This window comes from Sander lucioperca, chromosome 9, assembly GCF_008315115.2.
Source record: "Sander lucioperca isolate FBNREF2018 chromosome 9, SLUC_FBN_1.2, whole genome shotgun sequence".
Lineage (NCBI taxonomy): Eukaryota > Metazoa > Chordata > Actinopteri > Perciformes > Percidae > Sander > Sander lucioperca.
This window is the reverse complement of record NC_050181.1, coordinates 33,395,014-33,412,676: the sequence shown is the minus strand read 5'-3', so window position 1 is coordinate 33,412,676 and position 17,663 is coordinate 33,395,014. Positions and strand designations below refer to the sequence as shown.

The 17,663-nt window shown below is 41.9% G+C and overlaps 2 protein-coding genes across 6 annotated transcripts in view; both read right to left on the bottom strand.

The window, feature by feature from the left end:
* kirrel1b (kirre like nephrin family adhesion molecule 1b) overlaps nt 1-1,536 on the bottom strand; it is a 103,270-nt gene extending 101,734 nt beyond the window's left edge. The window contains exon 1 of one of the 2 annotated variants that reach the window (XM_031285949.2): nt 1,118-1,536. In XM_031285949.2, coding sequence (XP_031141809.1) covers nt 1,118-1,163 — 46 coding nt within the window. In that variant the 5' untranslated portion in view covers nt 1,164-1,536. The remainder of the gene's footprint in view (nt 1-1,117) is intronic. The other variant, XM_031285957.2, reaches the window with a different exon arrangement.
* A 5,578-nt stretch (nt 1,537-7,114) lies between these two features.
* Nucleotides 7,115-17,663, bottom strand: part of cadm3 (cell adhesion molecule 3) — a 99,895-nt gene continuing 89,346 nt past the window's right edge. For 2 of the 4 annotated variants that reach the window (XM_031285977.2, XM_031285998.2), the window contains 2 exons: nt 15,428-15,544; nt 7,115-11,958 (listed from right to left, as the gene is read on the bottom strand). In XM_031285977.2, the coding sequence (XP_031141837.1) occupies nt 11,840-11,958; nt 15,428-15,544 (236 nt within the window). In that variant the 3' untranslated portion in view covers nt 7,115-11,839. Of the gene's footprint in view, nt 11,959-15,427; nt 15,554-17,663 lie in introns of all 4 variants that reach the window. The other 2 variants (XM_031285967.2, XM_031285987.2) reach the window with 1 other exon arrangement.

Here is a 17,663-nt window from a genome sequence, read left to right as displayed (position 1 = left end):
TAATGGGCTCTCCTCCAGTCCAGTGAATATGTCTCCATCTTTTCGGTAAAATATGAATTTTTCTTGGCACCTGCACGTTTGCAGTGGGGCCGCTGGCGGGCACGAGCACCCAGACTCTACCTGCATGCTAAGAGGGGGACGCACTGGTCTCTATTCTCTCTCTCTCTCTCTCTCTCACACACACACACACACACACACACACACACACACACACAAACACACATACACACACACACACACACACACACAAAAACACACACGCAGTTTCTCTCTCGAAGGACACTTGCGCTGGTCTTTACACGCACGCGCACACACACACACACACACACACACACACACTTTTGAGTTTGAAGGAATGCACGTGCCTGGCGCGTGCGTGCCGCATATGTTTGCGCGCGCGTGTGTGTATGTGTTGGAAACTGATCCAGTGTGACTCATGTTAAAGCCCGGTGACCAGACTGTGCACTGGATCCTCGCCTCATCAATCATCCCCTGGCTGGCTGGCTATGCGCAGTGTGTGTGTGTGTGTGTGTGTGTGTGTGTGTGTGTGTGTGTGTGTGTGTGTGTGTGTGTGTGTGTGTGTGTGCGTGCGTGTACGCGTGCTTGTAACACATCATATTTTGACCCACACTGCGTGTGTTTGTGTCAACCAAATCTATCTGTTCATGCGTTTCAAAGGTCACGTCAAAGCAATGCCGTGTGCAGATGCTCCACATCTTTCTCATGAACGTGTAATTGAAGGAAAATGAACGCAACGCGTCTGGACCGTTTGTGTCTGTACTCTAAATCTCATATTTCCCCCCAGCAGAGGAAAGACCCTGAACACCCACGACTCTTTTCCCTTCAGCGCCCGAGGGGCTGGAGTGATGATGTCCAGCCAGGGCTGCACACTTCTATAACAACATAACACATTTACACACATGCACGCGCGCGCGCGCACGTTGCCAGACATGTAGACGCACAAACAAATGCACTGGCAGCGCAGACAGTAAGACACCCACATATCGCACAGTAGAACACGGTGAGACCAAGGGGAAAGGGAGAGAAAATTGGGGGCATTAAAAAGAAACTTTCCGCTGTTGCCAGTTCAGACGGAGTGTGTTTAAACATCTCTCACCTTGGTTAAAAGTGATGGCCAAAGTTATGATCCACAGGGCTGGCATGGTTCAGCCGAGCGCATTCAGATTCCTCCCCTCGGCTCTGCTTCCCCGAAAAGACACCATCAATCCCTCCCGAGCGGCTCAATTCAACTGGAATCCTCTTTGAATCATGAGAGTGAAAAAAGCCACATTTAGTGGAAAAACAAATCTGATGCCTTTTTTTCCCTCCTTTCCTTCTTCTACTCGTTTGCTGTTTTTTTCTTCCCCATGCGTAAAATAAATCTGTCTCCACTTTTTTTGTTGTTGATCTGCTCTCTTTCTTGGTTTCTCTATCTGCGTTCTTTTTCCTCTCTGCGCTCTAGATTTCCATTTAAACAGGACTGAATTCCTCTCTCTCTCTCTCTCTCTCTCTCTCTCTCTCTCTCTCTCTCCCTCTCTCTCTGCCACCCTCCTCTCATACAATCAGTAGAACACACCCCCTCCCACCTCCACGCCTCCCCGCTCCATGTCTCCGTGTAGGACTCCGCAGAGAGGAGGAGGGCGCTGCAGCGGCCGCAACGGGAACTGCGCTTTGAACAGGAAAACTTCAAACATCACGTGCTCCAAAACTTCTTTTTTTTAAATGAGTGCACATTAAAAAGACAGAATATTCTTAAGTAGGGTATGATTGTAAAGGTTTTATAATATTTAGATGAAAGTCCAACAAGTTGAGTTATGACATTATTACAAGGATATATATATTGTCATATTTCATGGAACGCACAAAGTAATTTTTTTTTTTTATTCCTTACAAAATCTCACTGTTGTTCACAAACAATAATGATTTAAACATGTCTTAAAGCTATAGTGCGTAGTTTCTGTCACCCCCATGAGGAATTCTAAATAATGACAACAAAATTGTCGGTGTGTCCAAATGATACAAGCCTTCCGTGATCGCACATAGCCCCCACTCCTCCTCCACACATTTGCTAGTAGCTAAGGAGGACACGGAGGATTAAAAAACCATGATGGACTCTTCAGAAGAGGTAATTATCTTCATTCCAGTTTCTGCGCGGGAAAGTAACCAGACGCCACAATCTTCTGAACATAGCCATACTGAGAAATACAGAGAGAGTTGTGTGGAGCCGATAGTCTTAATTAGCTTTGTAGCAACTCATTTAAATGGCTTGAATGTAACGGACGTTCATTAATATCAAAAAGTTAAACACTAAAGCTTTAAGGGCCCTGAAAACCTAGTTTCTCCTTAAGCTTGTTGCTATGAGTAACAGGGCTCTTCATGAACACATACCATTTTCTACCAAAGTAAGAAGCGTTTGGTTTATTTTACATGACAGGTGTGTGCATATCTGTCTTTGTTCTTGCTTTTCTCACTGGGATTTTAGTGGGCACGGCAAAGGTGGAGACAGATAATGGCATGCGTTTCCATGCCTCAATCAATTTAATTATATTTTCTTTTATTTATAGTGTCAAATTATAACAGACGTTATCTTAGGACACTTTACAGATAGAGGACGTCTAGACCACACTATAATTTACCCCCAATAGCAAGCATTTCACAGTTTTGAAACATTTGAAAGGAAAATGCTTTGCCAGGCATCTGTCAATACATCTAATAAAGCACACCTACACAGTCCTGATTAGCTGAGGTTTGGATCATTATATTCTTAACAAGACTTTACATGTTCGCAGTTTAAGTCATGAATATTCAAAGCCAAAGAAAAATACTTAAGATTTGAAACCAAGTGTCAGAAAACATGAAGAACTTTTGTCGTGTACTATTACTCCCTATATGACAAGACCTGTCAGTCAATATGAAAGCAGGCCATAATCATTTGTATTTTAATTAAAACTCTACCATTTGAATAAAAAAAGAAGAAGCTTTGCCTGTGACCACAGTAAAACTCTCTGCGACATGTTGTCATATGTTTGATCTGCTATATGTTATATTGCTATTCAGTTCACAGTATGGCTGTAGGGACTATCTGCAGTGACACTGACCTTATGTAACATTACCGTTCCTGTAATATTTCCATTACAGTCTATTCCAGTAACAGAGGAGATATGTCATACTGTATAGACTCAATTAATTGCTATAGTGACATCATCACAGTGTATGATTTTGAGTCACATATTGCTATAATACTTTTATTTCCATCACGTTTCTGTGGGAACTCTCTTGCATCCAATGGTGTGTTTAAAGGGACTTTTCTGGAAGCTTGAGGTCAGATAATCTGTTTTCCAAAAACTTTAAAGAACAAAAGCAATAGGAGCATTTATATTCTGACAGATACATGACTTAACCAGTCTTGGTGGAATGCTTGGTGGAATGCTATTCCCTGAAATGAGATCAGACACAGTGCACATTTGTTAGCACCTACATTAATGCATTTAGTTCAGTTTTAACGAGATCCCATTGGTTTAGTGCAGGGCCTGAATTGGACCAAAAAAGGTGCCAGTCCCCTAATTCAGCAGTTGCCTGACCATTGCATGTGTCTTTGATATATGTATATGTTTATCCTGTATGGGGTGACCCCGAATAGTCGACTATTGGACAATTCGATCTTAGGAGTCTGATTCAACTGTCAAGTAGTCTGGCTTTGCTAGACCCTCCTCCACAGCGCTGTGAAGGAGGGTGGCTGGTCCACACAGCATTCTGGGATGGGAGGAAAACATGCTCTGGTTTATTGGCATTTCTTTAAACCAATCACAATCGTCTTGGGCGGTGCTAAGCGCCGGACGGAGCAACGGTGCCTCTGCAAAATAGCCTCAGGAAGGAACTTGTTTTGGTGGAACATGTTTACGTTCAAAACTTGTTTTAGTCGTGCAACAGAAAACTCAGATTGGACAGATAGTCTAGTTAGCTGTCTGGATTTACCCTGCAGAGATCTGAGGAGCAGTTAACCATAGTCCTCAGAAATCCACCAGTTTGAAATTCCAACACAAAGAAAGAGGAAGGGGACGGACATCCAGCGGAAATTCCGGCAGCACCGAAGCAATCCCGGAAATTGTGGATATAGACTAACCGTCAATCAATCGTCTGAAAATGTGATTATCAAACAAAGGATCATCAATTCAGACTATATGGTCTGATTTTTTTACATAGAAATGCTTGTTTTCCCCCCCAAAAAAATCATTATCTATAGCCTATTTATAGTATAAATATCTGCCTAATAATAATAATACTGCTAATAACAATTAGAAGTAAGGGTAGTCATGTGGAGTGTCAGTATTGAGCAATGTTAGGCACTGGTTTGGTGAATAATGATTAAGTCTTAACAGCATACTTTTTTGGGTACAGAATAGGTCAGTATGTAAGAACAAGTTCAGCTAAAGCAAGTCCTTTATCCTCAAACAGCCGGACACAGTTATGGATATCCATCTGGGACCATTTACTGTGTAATTAACTGGTAGCATGTGTACAATGTAAGTCTGATTATTAACCTCCAGTCCAGTATCAACGTGTTGTGTATATTCCTCAAACCACAGTCCATACTGAAGGGGTGGAGGCAGGGAAAAGAGAGGAGAGAAAATAAAGGCTGAGAGAAAGAAACATCCAGAGACTCTAAAGCAGATGGATATCATTATCTGTGAGAGAAAGCAAGCATTATTGAATTCAGAGACAAAGTCAGTCAGTGGTTTTTCCTAATTTTATAACCAACCAACCTTTTTTTGTTTCAAACATGGGACTTTAAATTATTGCATTGTACTGCCCTCTGTTGGACATTTCTTTCACTGCGTATGGCTTTTTGGAACCTGTTGGTAGTTGAAAGTCTTACATTCAGTGATTATTGGATTTGTGAGCTATTTTATCATATCCACTATCTATTTAAAATATGGTGTTCAGACTCTAAGGATGCTTAATGAAAAAGGAAGATATTTACCCTTTGAAAATGAGTCCAAAATCCAATTAAAAAGTCCTTATCAAGTAAGACCTGTTATACAACACTAAATTATTAATACCAGATTAGAATTCTAAATACAAAGATTTGGGATATATTGAAGTGCATATTTCAAGTTTTCGAGCTTTACTTTGTTTTAAAAAAGAGTTTTGGAAGAGAACTTTTGAATTATTTGAGGAAATGCCAGGGTTGGTCATTTTCCTGAAGCGGTGTAGTAAACTGTGATGTAGTGCAACAAGAAGAGGACCAACCCAGGCAGAAAACTAGTCTGGCATTGGCTAGGCTACATGCACGACGTTCCACTTCTGGGATTGCTCCGGTGCCGCAAGAAAATTCTCCCGGATGCATGTCTTCTCGGCCAGATGTCCATCTCCTTCCGTTTTCATTGTGTTGGAATTCTAAACTCCAGTGGATTTTTGAGGACTATGGTTAACTACTCCTCAGATCTCTGTCCAATCTGAGTTTTCTGTTCCACGACTAAAACAACCTTTGAACGTACACGTTCCACCAAAACAAGTTCCTTACCGAGACTATTTTGCAGAGGCATCATGGCTCCGTCTGGTGCTTAGCGCCGCCTGAGACGATTGTGATTGTTTAAAGAAATGCCAATAAACCAGAGCATGTTTTTCTCCCATCCCAGAATGCTGTGTGGACTAGCCAGACAATGCGAGACTAGCTAGGCATTGCCAGCCCTATGTCCACAGCGCTGCAGAGTAAGGTCTGGCTACACCATACTTCTGGGATAGCAGAAAAAAACGCTCTGGGTTGTTTGCATTTCTTTAAACCAATCCCAATCCTCTTGGGCGGCGCTAAGCTCCGGATGCAGTGACAGTGGCTCTGCAAAATAGTCTCAGGAAGGAACTTGTTTTGGTGGAACATTTGCACCCCACAAAAGAAATGCCACATACAATATTAAAGGTCCCATGACATGGTGCTCTTTGGATGCTTTCAGTCTCTTTCCCGAAATTCAGCCTTGGTGCAGAATTACAGCCACTAAAGCCAGTACTAAAAAGAAAGGTTTTGAACAACTCACTGTAGCTGTTGGTTTTTCCGGTCGCCGTCCCTCTAGCCAGTCAAAAATGGTCGATCTCCGAATGCAACGTAACAGGGACGAGGGTAAAGATGGAAAGCTCCTAAAGCTTAGTTCCATATAATTCGGATAATTCGTTGTTTTGTCGTTAGTGAAAAACAATATTGACCTTATAGTTGAAAAGGAGCCTCATATAAGAATGACATTTCCTCCTATGGAGTCCGTTCATTCGCATTCGGAGATAGACACTTTTTGACTGACAAGATGACGGATAGCATAAACAACAACTGCTAAAGTGAGTTGTTCAAAACCTTTCTTTTTAGTAAACTCTGTGTACACAAACAATGTTCTCAATGCTCGAGTTCATGTGTAGAGCCCATGGTGATACTTGGAGCAAAGTTTCATGTTGTGTCGAGCCTTCTTAGTGTTTAAAAAATGTTGATTTTGATGCTATCATAGAAGTGCCCCTAGCTCTCCCATTCAAAAGGCCATTTGACCGAAAAACGAGAATACGGTAAATCTTAGAAGTGGCGTTTCCGTCCTAATTATGCTTTTAAACGAAAGTTTGACTCGGGTACATTCACAAAAAGACCCTAGGTTGCATTTTGGTGAGAGTTATGCTTTAAATGAAGTCAACTGGTGACACAATACAGTAACGTGAGCTATTTAAATTAGCTGCATACATGGTTAAACCTCATTAGTTCTTACCAGTGTATCACCATGTGTACTTCATCCACAGCAATCCCAAAACGTCCCAGTTAGAGAGTAAATGCCGTAAACATATTCTCTGTAGATCTTTACAATCATTCCCCGAAAGAACCAAGCAGGCCCGCCTTGTTACACGGTCCAAAGTTTCTTCAAAACTTGCCATTTTCAGCGTGTAGTTGCTAGCTCGAAGTTTGTTGCTGTTTCCCGAAGAGAACAGAGTGAAATAACGGCAACACACGGAACATCTGCGATTATCCTGGGAATGACCTGCTGTTGATCCAGAAAACAGATCACACTCTGGATGAACATTTTTGTATTTGGGATAAGATCTGATTTTGAATGTTTCTGAACAGGAAGAACCAACGACAAGACAGGTGAAATTAACCCAAATGCATGTTTATTGAAGTCAACAACTGAACTGGTATTTTAACAAAAAAACAAAACAAATACTTTATGAACATCCAACAGACGCAAACCCACCACAGCATGCGGTTGGGTCTCGCCTTGATGACATCATCAGCCATAGTACAAATTAACATACATAACAGCACTGTTCTCATGTGATATGAATATGTATTCAAAAGGAAGACTTGTCACCCAAAATAATAAATCTGAAAACAAAAAAGTTGTTTTAGTCATCCAAATAAGAATTTTTTTTGTGTGAATGCAACACATGTAAGAGTGTCTCCGGAGTCTGCTTGGGTCAATTACTACACGCCTCACACTCATACACAAACACACACATATGTACAAATACACCATAGTCACAGACCACATGCCTGCCGTGCATATCCAGATATGTGTGTGGATGTGTGTGCAAAGTGTGTATGGGTGCGCCTGTAAGAGTATCCAGTAAAGGCAACACTATATACATGACATTGTAGAAAAATGGTTGTTGAAACAATAAGATGCGTGGAAAAAAAGACATTTCTAACCTCCAAGCTTTGGAAAATCTAATTGAAAAAAAGAGAAAAGAAAATGATTAACACTTCAACTGGAAGTAATACTTTGAAGAGTATGCACACCTTTTACAAAACATAATTTAAAAATGAATTTGTTTATACTACAAAAACAAAGCGATGACTGGCAGCGAGTGTGCGACTGCCTGAAGAGGAGTTGATGAGAGTGGAGTGGGGGGTGGGGGGGGGGCAGTACAGCTCGGTCTGATTGAAGAGAGTAAAGAAAAGCTGCTATTTACTGGCATCTGGTGACAGTTAGTCATTACTGCACCGATGCAATGGAATATGAATGGGACCGACGGCACGTCCCAATTCAACGCCATTGTACCCCTACATGGGTTTAACGCAGCAGTGGTGGGGGAGAAGCAGAATGAGTCCTACTTCATCAGTTTCCTCAGTGTTACACTGCAAAAAAAGCAACATCTTACAAGTATATTCATCTAATTTCTAGTCAAAATATCTAATAACACTTAATATAAGACAATCATTTAACGAGTGATATTTCAGTGAGATGGAGGGACTTTGTTTTAGACGATGCATCTTCGATATCTTATTTAGTGAAAGAGTCTTGAAAACATCTCGTTATGAGTCAGATCTCAGATGAAAAAAGCTTTTTCGACATCTCAAAACGTTTTTAACCCGCTGTGTTATTTGTAAAAGATGGATCATCTTGTTTGAATATCATCTTCTTTGAAGAAATCCTACCAAGTGAATTTTCACTTCTTCCATTGGCAGATTTTTTTTAACTTATTACAAGCAAAAAAAAAACAATTGTATTAATTGTGTTTTTTGCAGTGGCCTTTTTTCCAGTGTATCCAGAGGACTGCTGTGTTGAGGAGGTACAGGCGGGTTGAACTGGGACACGGCGTATGTTTGCAGATCAGAGGACAGCAGGCCGTCGTCTCAGGAGAGATTCTTGTCGGCACTTCTTATCTCCAACACTATCTACATTTCCAACCTTTTTCTCATGCAAGCTATACATGCTAGCACATTAACTAAGACGAAGGACAGGACGATAAATTACAGGCAAATACAGGTCCATTAGTTTTTAAAAGACACTACACTTTGTTGAGTATGAGGCCGGTATTCCTTTTCTTTGTTCACAGAGCAGAATTGGACTAGGGTTAAATACAAATCAAAGGTTACTCTTCGTTAAGCTCCGCGAGACAAAGCCCATCCTCTGGTCTGCAGACATGAATACTGTGTAAAGCTGAAGAGTGTTGCAGAGCAAACATGGGATAAGCAGCGGTCTGAATTCTTCGAAATATTCATCTCGGTTCGTTTCAAGTTTTCTGGTGCATGTCAAAGCAGTCTCTAATGGAACACTGTTTGAGCCAAGTTTACTACGGCCCCACCCCAAATTCCAACCGAGATTCTACGAAAGAAAAGAAAAACAGCAGATGACCCTGCGTTCAGGTCGCGTTACCCTTTTGTAGTATAGCTAGCTTAAAGACACACCAGCCGGGCCACTTGCTGTCAAAGCAGCTAGTTAGGTTGCGGTTAACGACAATGTGGGGAAAGGTACGAAAAGCACAATCCCTGAACATTCCCAAAAAAGGGTGTACAAAAAACTATCACAGACATCACTGTCTAAGGGTAGGACTGACAACAGCAAATTGATTCCTCTCCTAAAACACAGCCAAAAAAGTGCTGCAGAGAGCCATCGGCGCACGCCAGGAAACCGAGAGACGCTACTTCTACTGTACGTCTATGGACCGAATGAGAGAGAGAAAGCATTGAGGAGAGTCGGGCATGGATCAGAGATGGAGCGGGAAGGAAGAATGAGGGGCGGGGAGAGACCGGGTGAAGGTGGATCAGGACGCAGACGAGATGACTGATTAAAGAATTAAACGAAATGGATGAGTGGAGCGGAGGGGGGGGGGGGGAGAAGGGAAAAGGACATTTACGTTCCTTAATGACTTTCTTCAGTGTTAGTGCAGCCCAGACTCCCGCTCGGGCACTCTGCCCACCAAAGCCAAACCTTGGCGTGTGTACAGTCTGGAGCCCAGAGCCTCTTAGTTAGATTGCAATCAATTTCCACGACCGGGCCGGGCCAAGTGGAGCTTGCCAGCGCCAATGCGAACTCCCAACCTTAATAAAACACTGTTCATTTATGGGAACCTTTTTCTAAGCTGGCATATGATTCCTGCTTGCAATAACACGCACGCACACACACACACACACACACACACACACACACACACACACACACAGAAAGAAAGAATAACAGAAAGGGTTGTTTTTTTGCCAGGAAGTTTGTCATAATGCATGTAGGCAATCCTGTTCAGCCCCATAGCAAGCAAGCATTTTCACTTCCCTGAAGCAGCGAGCGTGCCAGCTTCTTAGAGGAAGTCATGATGTCACTACTCAATGAATTTAGCGGCAGGTTGCTTCGCCAAGACAAGCAGTCTGCTGCAGGGAGAAGGATGGCCTACAAGCAGAACGTTCAGAGACGGCGGAGTGGAAGGAAAAGCCCAGCGGTCCACATGCGCCGGGCAGTGATACTCCAGGAAAGCTCGACCAAATCACTTTGACACCTTTTCGAAAGCTGCTGCGTTCTACAGAGGTTTTGCTACAGTTTAGTGTTTGGGAGCAGAGGGGCAGACAAAGCAGGGAGCAAATGGCGACACTGAATGTGGCACAGAAAAAAAAAGGTAAAGAAATATAGCATCAAAACGTTAAACCTCAAAATCAAAATACAGCACGGAAAAAATTAGATGTATGGACTCCTCGACTGACAAACCAACAGACGCTATAAACCGTTAACACTGACAGTAACACACTGAGACACTGACGAGAGAAAATCTCCCATAAATCCCCCAAACCAAAAGGAATAAAAAAGACGAAGAAGGACAATGTTCCTCATACAAATATTTGCAATTAAGGTTAGTTTTCATCGCAACATTATTGTCGTTATTTTTAATATTTTTTCCCCAGATATTGATAGTTTTGACTCTGCATTTCCACGCATGTAATAAAAAACAGGCAGGCTTTTTTATTTAATTTTTTTTTTTTGAGTATATAAGTTACTGTAATGCAGTAACAGACTGTATGAGATACAGAAGAGAGGGATATGTAGAGAAAGAGAAGAGGGATAGAAGAAGAAGAGAAGGTAGAGAGAGGACAGAGAGAGAGAGTGTATTTACAGCACACCAAACATTTTCTGTCATGTAAAAAGAATGCTATATAATTCTATATATATATTTATATATGTATACTGGAGCCCCTAGGCTTGATAGCGCAAGGCGAGAATGCTATGTTTGCATGAGTGCTGCATGTCGTGGTGCTGCATTGTGGGAAACTCAACGGCTTGAACTAGGGTTTGTGAGGACGCGGGAAGAAGGTTTGATGGCATAAAAAGATTAAACTGTGAGAGAGAGGGAGATTAGGTTTGTCAGTAATAATTTGCTTTGGATGGATTCCTCCGCCAGTAGAATGTTTGCAGGGGGATACCGACCTGTCAGATGGAAAGAATGAGGACAGAAACGTGAAGTGACAGAGCCAGGGGTTTTGGTTTAGATGTTGATGGAGACAGGTTGGGCGAGGTGTGAGAAGTGAAGTATCAGAGCTCGGGATGCCGGAATGTGAGTTACAATTTAGCTTTTCGGAAGGCGCTGACAGTTAGAAGTACAATGTTTGTGTAAAAAGGTGTTAATGTGTCATTCAGAGATAATTCAGACGTGTTAGTACAGTAGGAGGCTCACGCTTGTTAATCGGAACATCTACGAGCATTCAAGTCTGTGTGAGAAGAGTTTTCCCCAAAACTGACTCATGTACATATGTGTCTGTGTGTGTGTGTGTGTGTGTGTGTGTGTGTGTGTGTGTGTGTGTGTGCGCGTGTGTGTGTGTGTGTGTGTTTGAGTGTGTAACTTCAGTTCGTCCGTGTGTCAGTGCAAAAATCTCACTTCCCTGTATCAATGCAAAGAGGGTAGTACCAGTCGAAGCTCAACTCATCACTTTATCCCGCCGCCCGCAGTTCTTTCCCTCCCGTCCCCTCCCCTCCCATCATCCCTTCCAAACGAGTGAAGAACTGAAGCATCGTGAAAACAAATGGAGGTTTCTTTCCCCTTCGCTCCTCCCCTCTCTTCTAATCCACGTCCTCCAGCTTTCCCTCCTTTCCTCCACCGCTCCCGCCCCCTCTGTCTAGATGAAGTACTCCTTCTTATCCTCTGCTCCGGAGTGGCCTCCCTCTGCGTTGATGATGGCCGTGTCCGCATCGGGGGCGTCGTCCGAGCCCTTGGCCTCGTGGGTCAGATACGTTCCTGTGGAAGGAGAGAGAGAGAGAGAGAGAGAGAGAGAGAGAGAGAGAGAGAGAAAAAGAGACAGAAATGGTAAGAGAGGGGGGGGGGAGAGAGAGAGAAAAATAAGATTGCTGAGGCAATAAAAGTCAAACACTGGAACGGTAAAATGACAAAAGTCCAGAGACTGTTATAAACAGCGGAGTGGCAAGATGTTCCAATATGATGTCCAAATGATCACCTCAGGTGCTTTTGAAAACTGTTGTTTTTTTGCCTTTAGTGTGGTTGAATTACTATGTAGTAAAGGTTTCTTTAGGATGTGGGCATAGTGTGAGACACAAAGTCAAACTAATAAAAAGGTGTTTTTCTTTGGAGAGGTTTTATGTGGAGTTTTAGTTTGGTTATCATGGGTCAGAGCTAAGGCAAAAGTCAGTTAAAGTCAAATCATTTTTCTCCCAAGGACATCTAGAGGTCTATGTTAAAAACTGAAGCTAAATTCAGTTGAAAAGTGAAAATTTTTTCGACATCTAGGTTGCATATAACCACTGTTTTGTAATTCACGCATGACTTCACGCATGACAAAGCACAAATTCATTCATGTAGTACTTGACGAACTATCAGTAATGTAGAAGGATTAATAGAATCTCATGCACGACTTAATGCAGGAACAATACGTGAATTAATAATAAGGTATTTCAATCAACATGAGTTCTGATTTATTGACGATGTTCATGTCTTCTTCATTGGTTAATCTGTAGTTAAAGTGTCTAAGGCTAAAAAACTGAATTGGAGTGTTGTTATCATGATGAACTAAACATTACTTCTTTATTACTTCATCATGTCTGTGGCCCTTCAAATAAAGTGCTAGCCTGCTCCATCTTTAACATTGATACATAAGTTATGATTAATGGTGGCAAAAAGGAAACAAAAGCCTGGTAGCATCTTTGTACAGAGTTGGGGTTATTATCTTCCCCATATACCTGTTAGGACGTGACCGCATTTCCATACAAACGCCATTACAGGAGCTGATGAAGACTGAGAGATGTCTTTGAAAGCTCTGGAAAAGGCTAGCTAGTGGAACTTGAGTTGAGCTCATTTTGTCAACCTACTTTTAGAGGGATTTAAACTTTGGACATCCAGCTTTTTGGCCTTTAAACTGTGCATTAAAAGTGCACATATTGTGAGTTGTTTCATCTGTTGCTCTTGTGCTTCAGTAGTGAGAACTATCTGCATTCGCTCTCACATAATGCCAGTGAAATGACAGGCAATGAACAATGTTCATGTACTACAGTCAGTGTAATTGCTCACTCCACTGCTGGCCCGCAAACACACAACAGATGCTTTCAGCAGACAATGAGGAGCTTCACACTAGGGCTGGGCAATATATCGATATTATATCAATATCGTGATATAAGACTAGAAATCGTCTTAGATTTTGGATATCCTTATATGATATAAGTGTTGTCTTTTCCTGGTTTTAAAGGATGCATTACAGTGAAGTGATGTAATCTTCTGAACTAACAAGATGATGATGATGAATAATTCTATTTTGGTTAATATACATGAAAGAAACAGTTATTTCCCACAATTTGCCACCGTAGCTAGCCGAAAAAACAATAGGCTGAAGCCAAGGCTTATTTTTGCCTATCCTATAATACTCATAGAATCACCCAGAAATCCAACAAAACTAAATGAAACTAAATACAATCCTAGTCATTTTACATATTAATCAAATTACTTGATAACCCTTAATTATTTTAGATTTTAAAGCTTTTTTGAAACTCAACAGAGACTTCTACTTCTACTTTCAACTCATCATTAAGTTCATTCCATAATTTAACCCCCAAAACTGAAACACATTAGCCTAGAAATCTAGACCACCCTAGCAGCAGCAAATGTAATTTGCAGCCAGGGGGTCTAGCAACTCTCCGTTGGCTTGCGAGCTGGAAAAACCAAACTCTAGCCGGGCCAATCACATTGTGTATAGAGTCGGTAGGCGGGCTTATGGCTGCTGCTGCTGGCGAACAGCAGTCTTTCGAATCAGCTTTGGCCATGACTCTGGAAGACTTGGAGTTAAGCTTTTCTTTGAGAAAAGAACAAAGAACGGCACTGAAGTCATTCTTAAAAAAGGAAGATGTGTTCGGAGTTTTGCCGACCGGATACGGCAACAGTTTAATCTATCAACTAGCTCTGCTACCTTCTTCGTTGCTCTGGTTGATTATAGTGATATCCTATTGCGTGCAGAGAGAATTTGAAAGACAACCGTTTATCTCGCCCCTCGGATTGAGCCCTGTCAATGGTGAGTTCCCAGATCCAACATCTTGATGTGGGTATGGCTTGTCAGGCTAGAAACACATCTAAATTTGACATGAGTCCTCACTTCACCAGTTTCAAAGATAGAGAACCGTCTTAAATTATAATTACCTTCTCTTAATTAAAAAAAAAAAAAAATGAATACAGACAGTAAGGCAATTGTTAACAACTCGAAAAAGTATTTCCAAAGTTTTTAAATATACAAGATCTGGAAATTTAGAATGTTCTATTATTTTTACCTTTATCCACTTAGTCATTATATCCACATTACTGATGATTATTTATCTAAAATCTCATTGTGTAATATTTTGTGAAAGCACCAATTGTCATCCTTACAATATCGCCGCAATATCGACATCGAGGTATTTGGTCATATGATATGATTTTCTTTATATCGCCCAGCCCTTGTTCACACTATCACCCCCCACCCTTCTGTGCACAGGTGCATTACCCAACCAGAGGGAGTCAGCAGTGCAGCGACACAGACATGATCCCTCACAGACCTTGCATCTGTGAACACTGGCCACCAAGCGAATGTCCTCAATATTCTGGAGCAGCTGGAGGCTGGGCAAGTGTTTATCAACTGCGCCACCTGGGGGGCTAAAATGGGCTTAGTACCATTTAAACTTCACCTGTCCCCTGCTGGAGCTCAGACATTTGAATTTGCTTTGTTCTATTTGTGTATGTGCAAAAACAGTGTTTTTGAGACCTGAAATTGTGAAAAAAGAAAAATAAACACTGTTTTGTTGTTTCCCACTCACAGAGCACATGAGCAACAGAGTAACTAACTAACTAACATCACGGCCAGAAAGCAATTACATTTCTACCACATTTTTAATCCCCATATTTGACTATATAAAATATGCCGCTGAAATATCGCTGATGTCATGACATCTAATCTCACAGGAAGTTGTGTGAACCAAAATGTATTAAAAGGCAATGAATAAACATTCACTTATTGTTATTCATTCATTTCCTGCGTTGAGAGTAAAATAAGTGGGGTTTATGCTTCTTCTGTGGGTCCCTGCATTTGCATGCATATGCATGTTTGCGAGAGCCAGTCTTGGTACGCATGTTTCCATATTTATGCAAGTGTATCTCTATGCACGCTCATGCATAATGCATGCATGCATGCATGCGTGTGTCCGTGTGTGTTTGTGTGTCTGTGTGAGCAGGTGACCTTTGTGTCTGATGAGGTATCTGCCCAGGACGATGAGGAGGCAGAGCAGGATGAAGACGATTACAGCAACCACCCCTCCGATCACGGCGTGGTCCACCCCCGAAGACGTCGACATGGCTGTTGGGTCTTAAGGAGAGGGTGGTGGGATGGAGAGGAGAGGAGAGGAGAGGAGAGGAGAGGAGAGGAGAGGAGAGGAGAGGAGCAATGTAGTAAAGATAAGATTGGAGACATAATGAGAGAGAGAGGGAAAGGGAGATTGGTTGAGAAACAAAGAGACAATGAGCAACAAAAAAATGAGGTAGAGAAAGTGAGAAATAAGGGGAGAGAGGTATAGAGAGACAGAGATTGAGAGCAGAGAGGGAGGGGTGGCATATGAATATTGGTGGAAACGGGAGACAGATGATGAAAGGCAGCAGAAATAGAGTGAGAGGGAGAGAGAGAGAGAGAATAATAGGGTGAGTGACAGAGAGAAAAGAAAAGAACAGAGGAGCGGAGAAGACTTGTCAATATATAATACCCGGGCACAGCAGTAAACTTTCAGAAGACAAAGACAAGGATATGACAAAAAGCCAGGCGAAAGAAAGGAGGCCACCGTGTCACCCTCCATTAAATATGGTTCGTGACTAACATGCAACAGGGTTGAGCAGTTTACAGACCAAGTCCCAATCACTTATAACAACCTTGTGGGAACACAGGCTGCTGATATAGGATGAAATCCTTCTCCTTTAGTGTTGGTGATTTCTATCTTTTCACTTTAACTGAAGGATATTAAGGAGTAATATTGGATTAAGAAGGAATTGAGGAATCCAAGGCTGGATTACCAACCAGGGAATGTGGGAATTTGGTTCATTCACAGTCAGAGTTCATGACCCAATGCACCTGTCTACATACAATTATATGTATGTATTAATTATATTTACTTAAATACACGTACATTATGCTCAAAATGAGGAAAAAGTATCCTCTAGTATATTTCAGACAAGAAGACTTGATTTGTGTCACATTAAATCTAGTTAATTGTGCATAGTATATTAAAGGGCATGCTTAAGATGTATTTAAAATATTTAAATTGTATTTGTTACAGTAGATTTTTTGACATTGTGCTCCCAAAATAGTACACTGTCCTTTACTTTATGCATTTTCACCCAACAACAGAGATTGCTTTGCTTCAGCCACTTCTACTTGCCCCTCAGAGAAGAAAGCAATCTGCGCAGAAATAATTTGATACATCATTTATTTCGCCTGACTTTTCAGACAGACAGTCATTTTGAAAGTCACTCAGATCGAAAGCAGCACTTCTTATACCAAAAAGCATAACACAGATAAAAAAAACCCAATAACAACAGATAATGGAGGAATAAAAAGGAAATAGTGTTGGAAAGACTGGCTTGCACTTGGTGATTGTTTGAGGGGTCAAACCAATGTGGAGGGCAGGAATTCAACCATTCAAAGCAGGAAACAGCTAGCTAATATATACAGTACATTCAATCAGAGAACAGGAACGAGAGATAGAGGCACAGCAACAGCCACTGACCACCAGAAATATAAAAACTGACAAAACTGAAAGTAAAAAAAGGGAACCAGCTGAATGAAAAAGCCAAATGATGGGGGGAACGGCCAATTCACGGCCAAAAAAGTCACATTTCAGCCAGTTAGAGAAGTGAAGGGGTGTGACAACGGCCAGCCAGAGGCCAGTCGCCGATAGAGAACAGGGAGAAGACGGGGGAGAGGAGACTTGAGCACCAGTCAGAATGACACACACACACAGAAAGTGGAACGCACACTCTGGCTGGCCAGCGCAGAGGTGAGAGGGGCATGCTGACGAGGCGAGACTGGGAATGAGCCCATAAATCCTGCTGTCAGCATCAAAGGAAAGCAGACAAGACCCAAGAACACCTCGAGAACAACCCCCCACCCCACCCCCAACACACAAATACACACACACAAACACACACACACACACACACACACACACACACACACACAGAAAAAATACACACACATAGAGAAACCCACACAGAGGAAGTGGAACTTGTACCACTTAAGAGGTCATGCTTGTGCATGTCTTTGTGAGATAGATGTTAGTGCCTGGTGTGAGTCAATATGTGTTGCATGAGTGTGTGTGTGTGTGTGTGTGTGTGTGTGTGTGTGTGTGTGTGTGAGAGAGAGCTTTGAACCCGTGTCTGTGCATGTATGGGCAACAACAAAGCAGTACGTGGGCAAGAGTATGAACTAT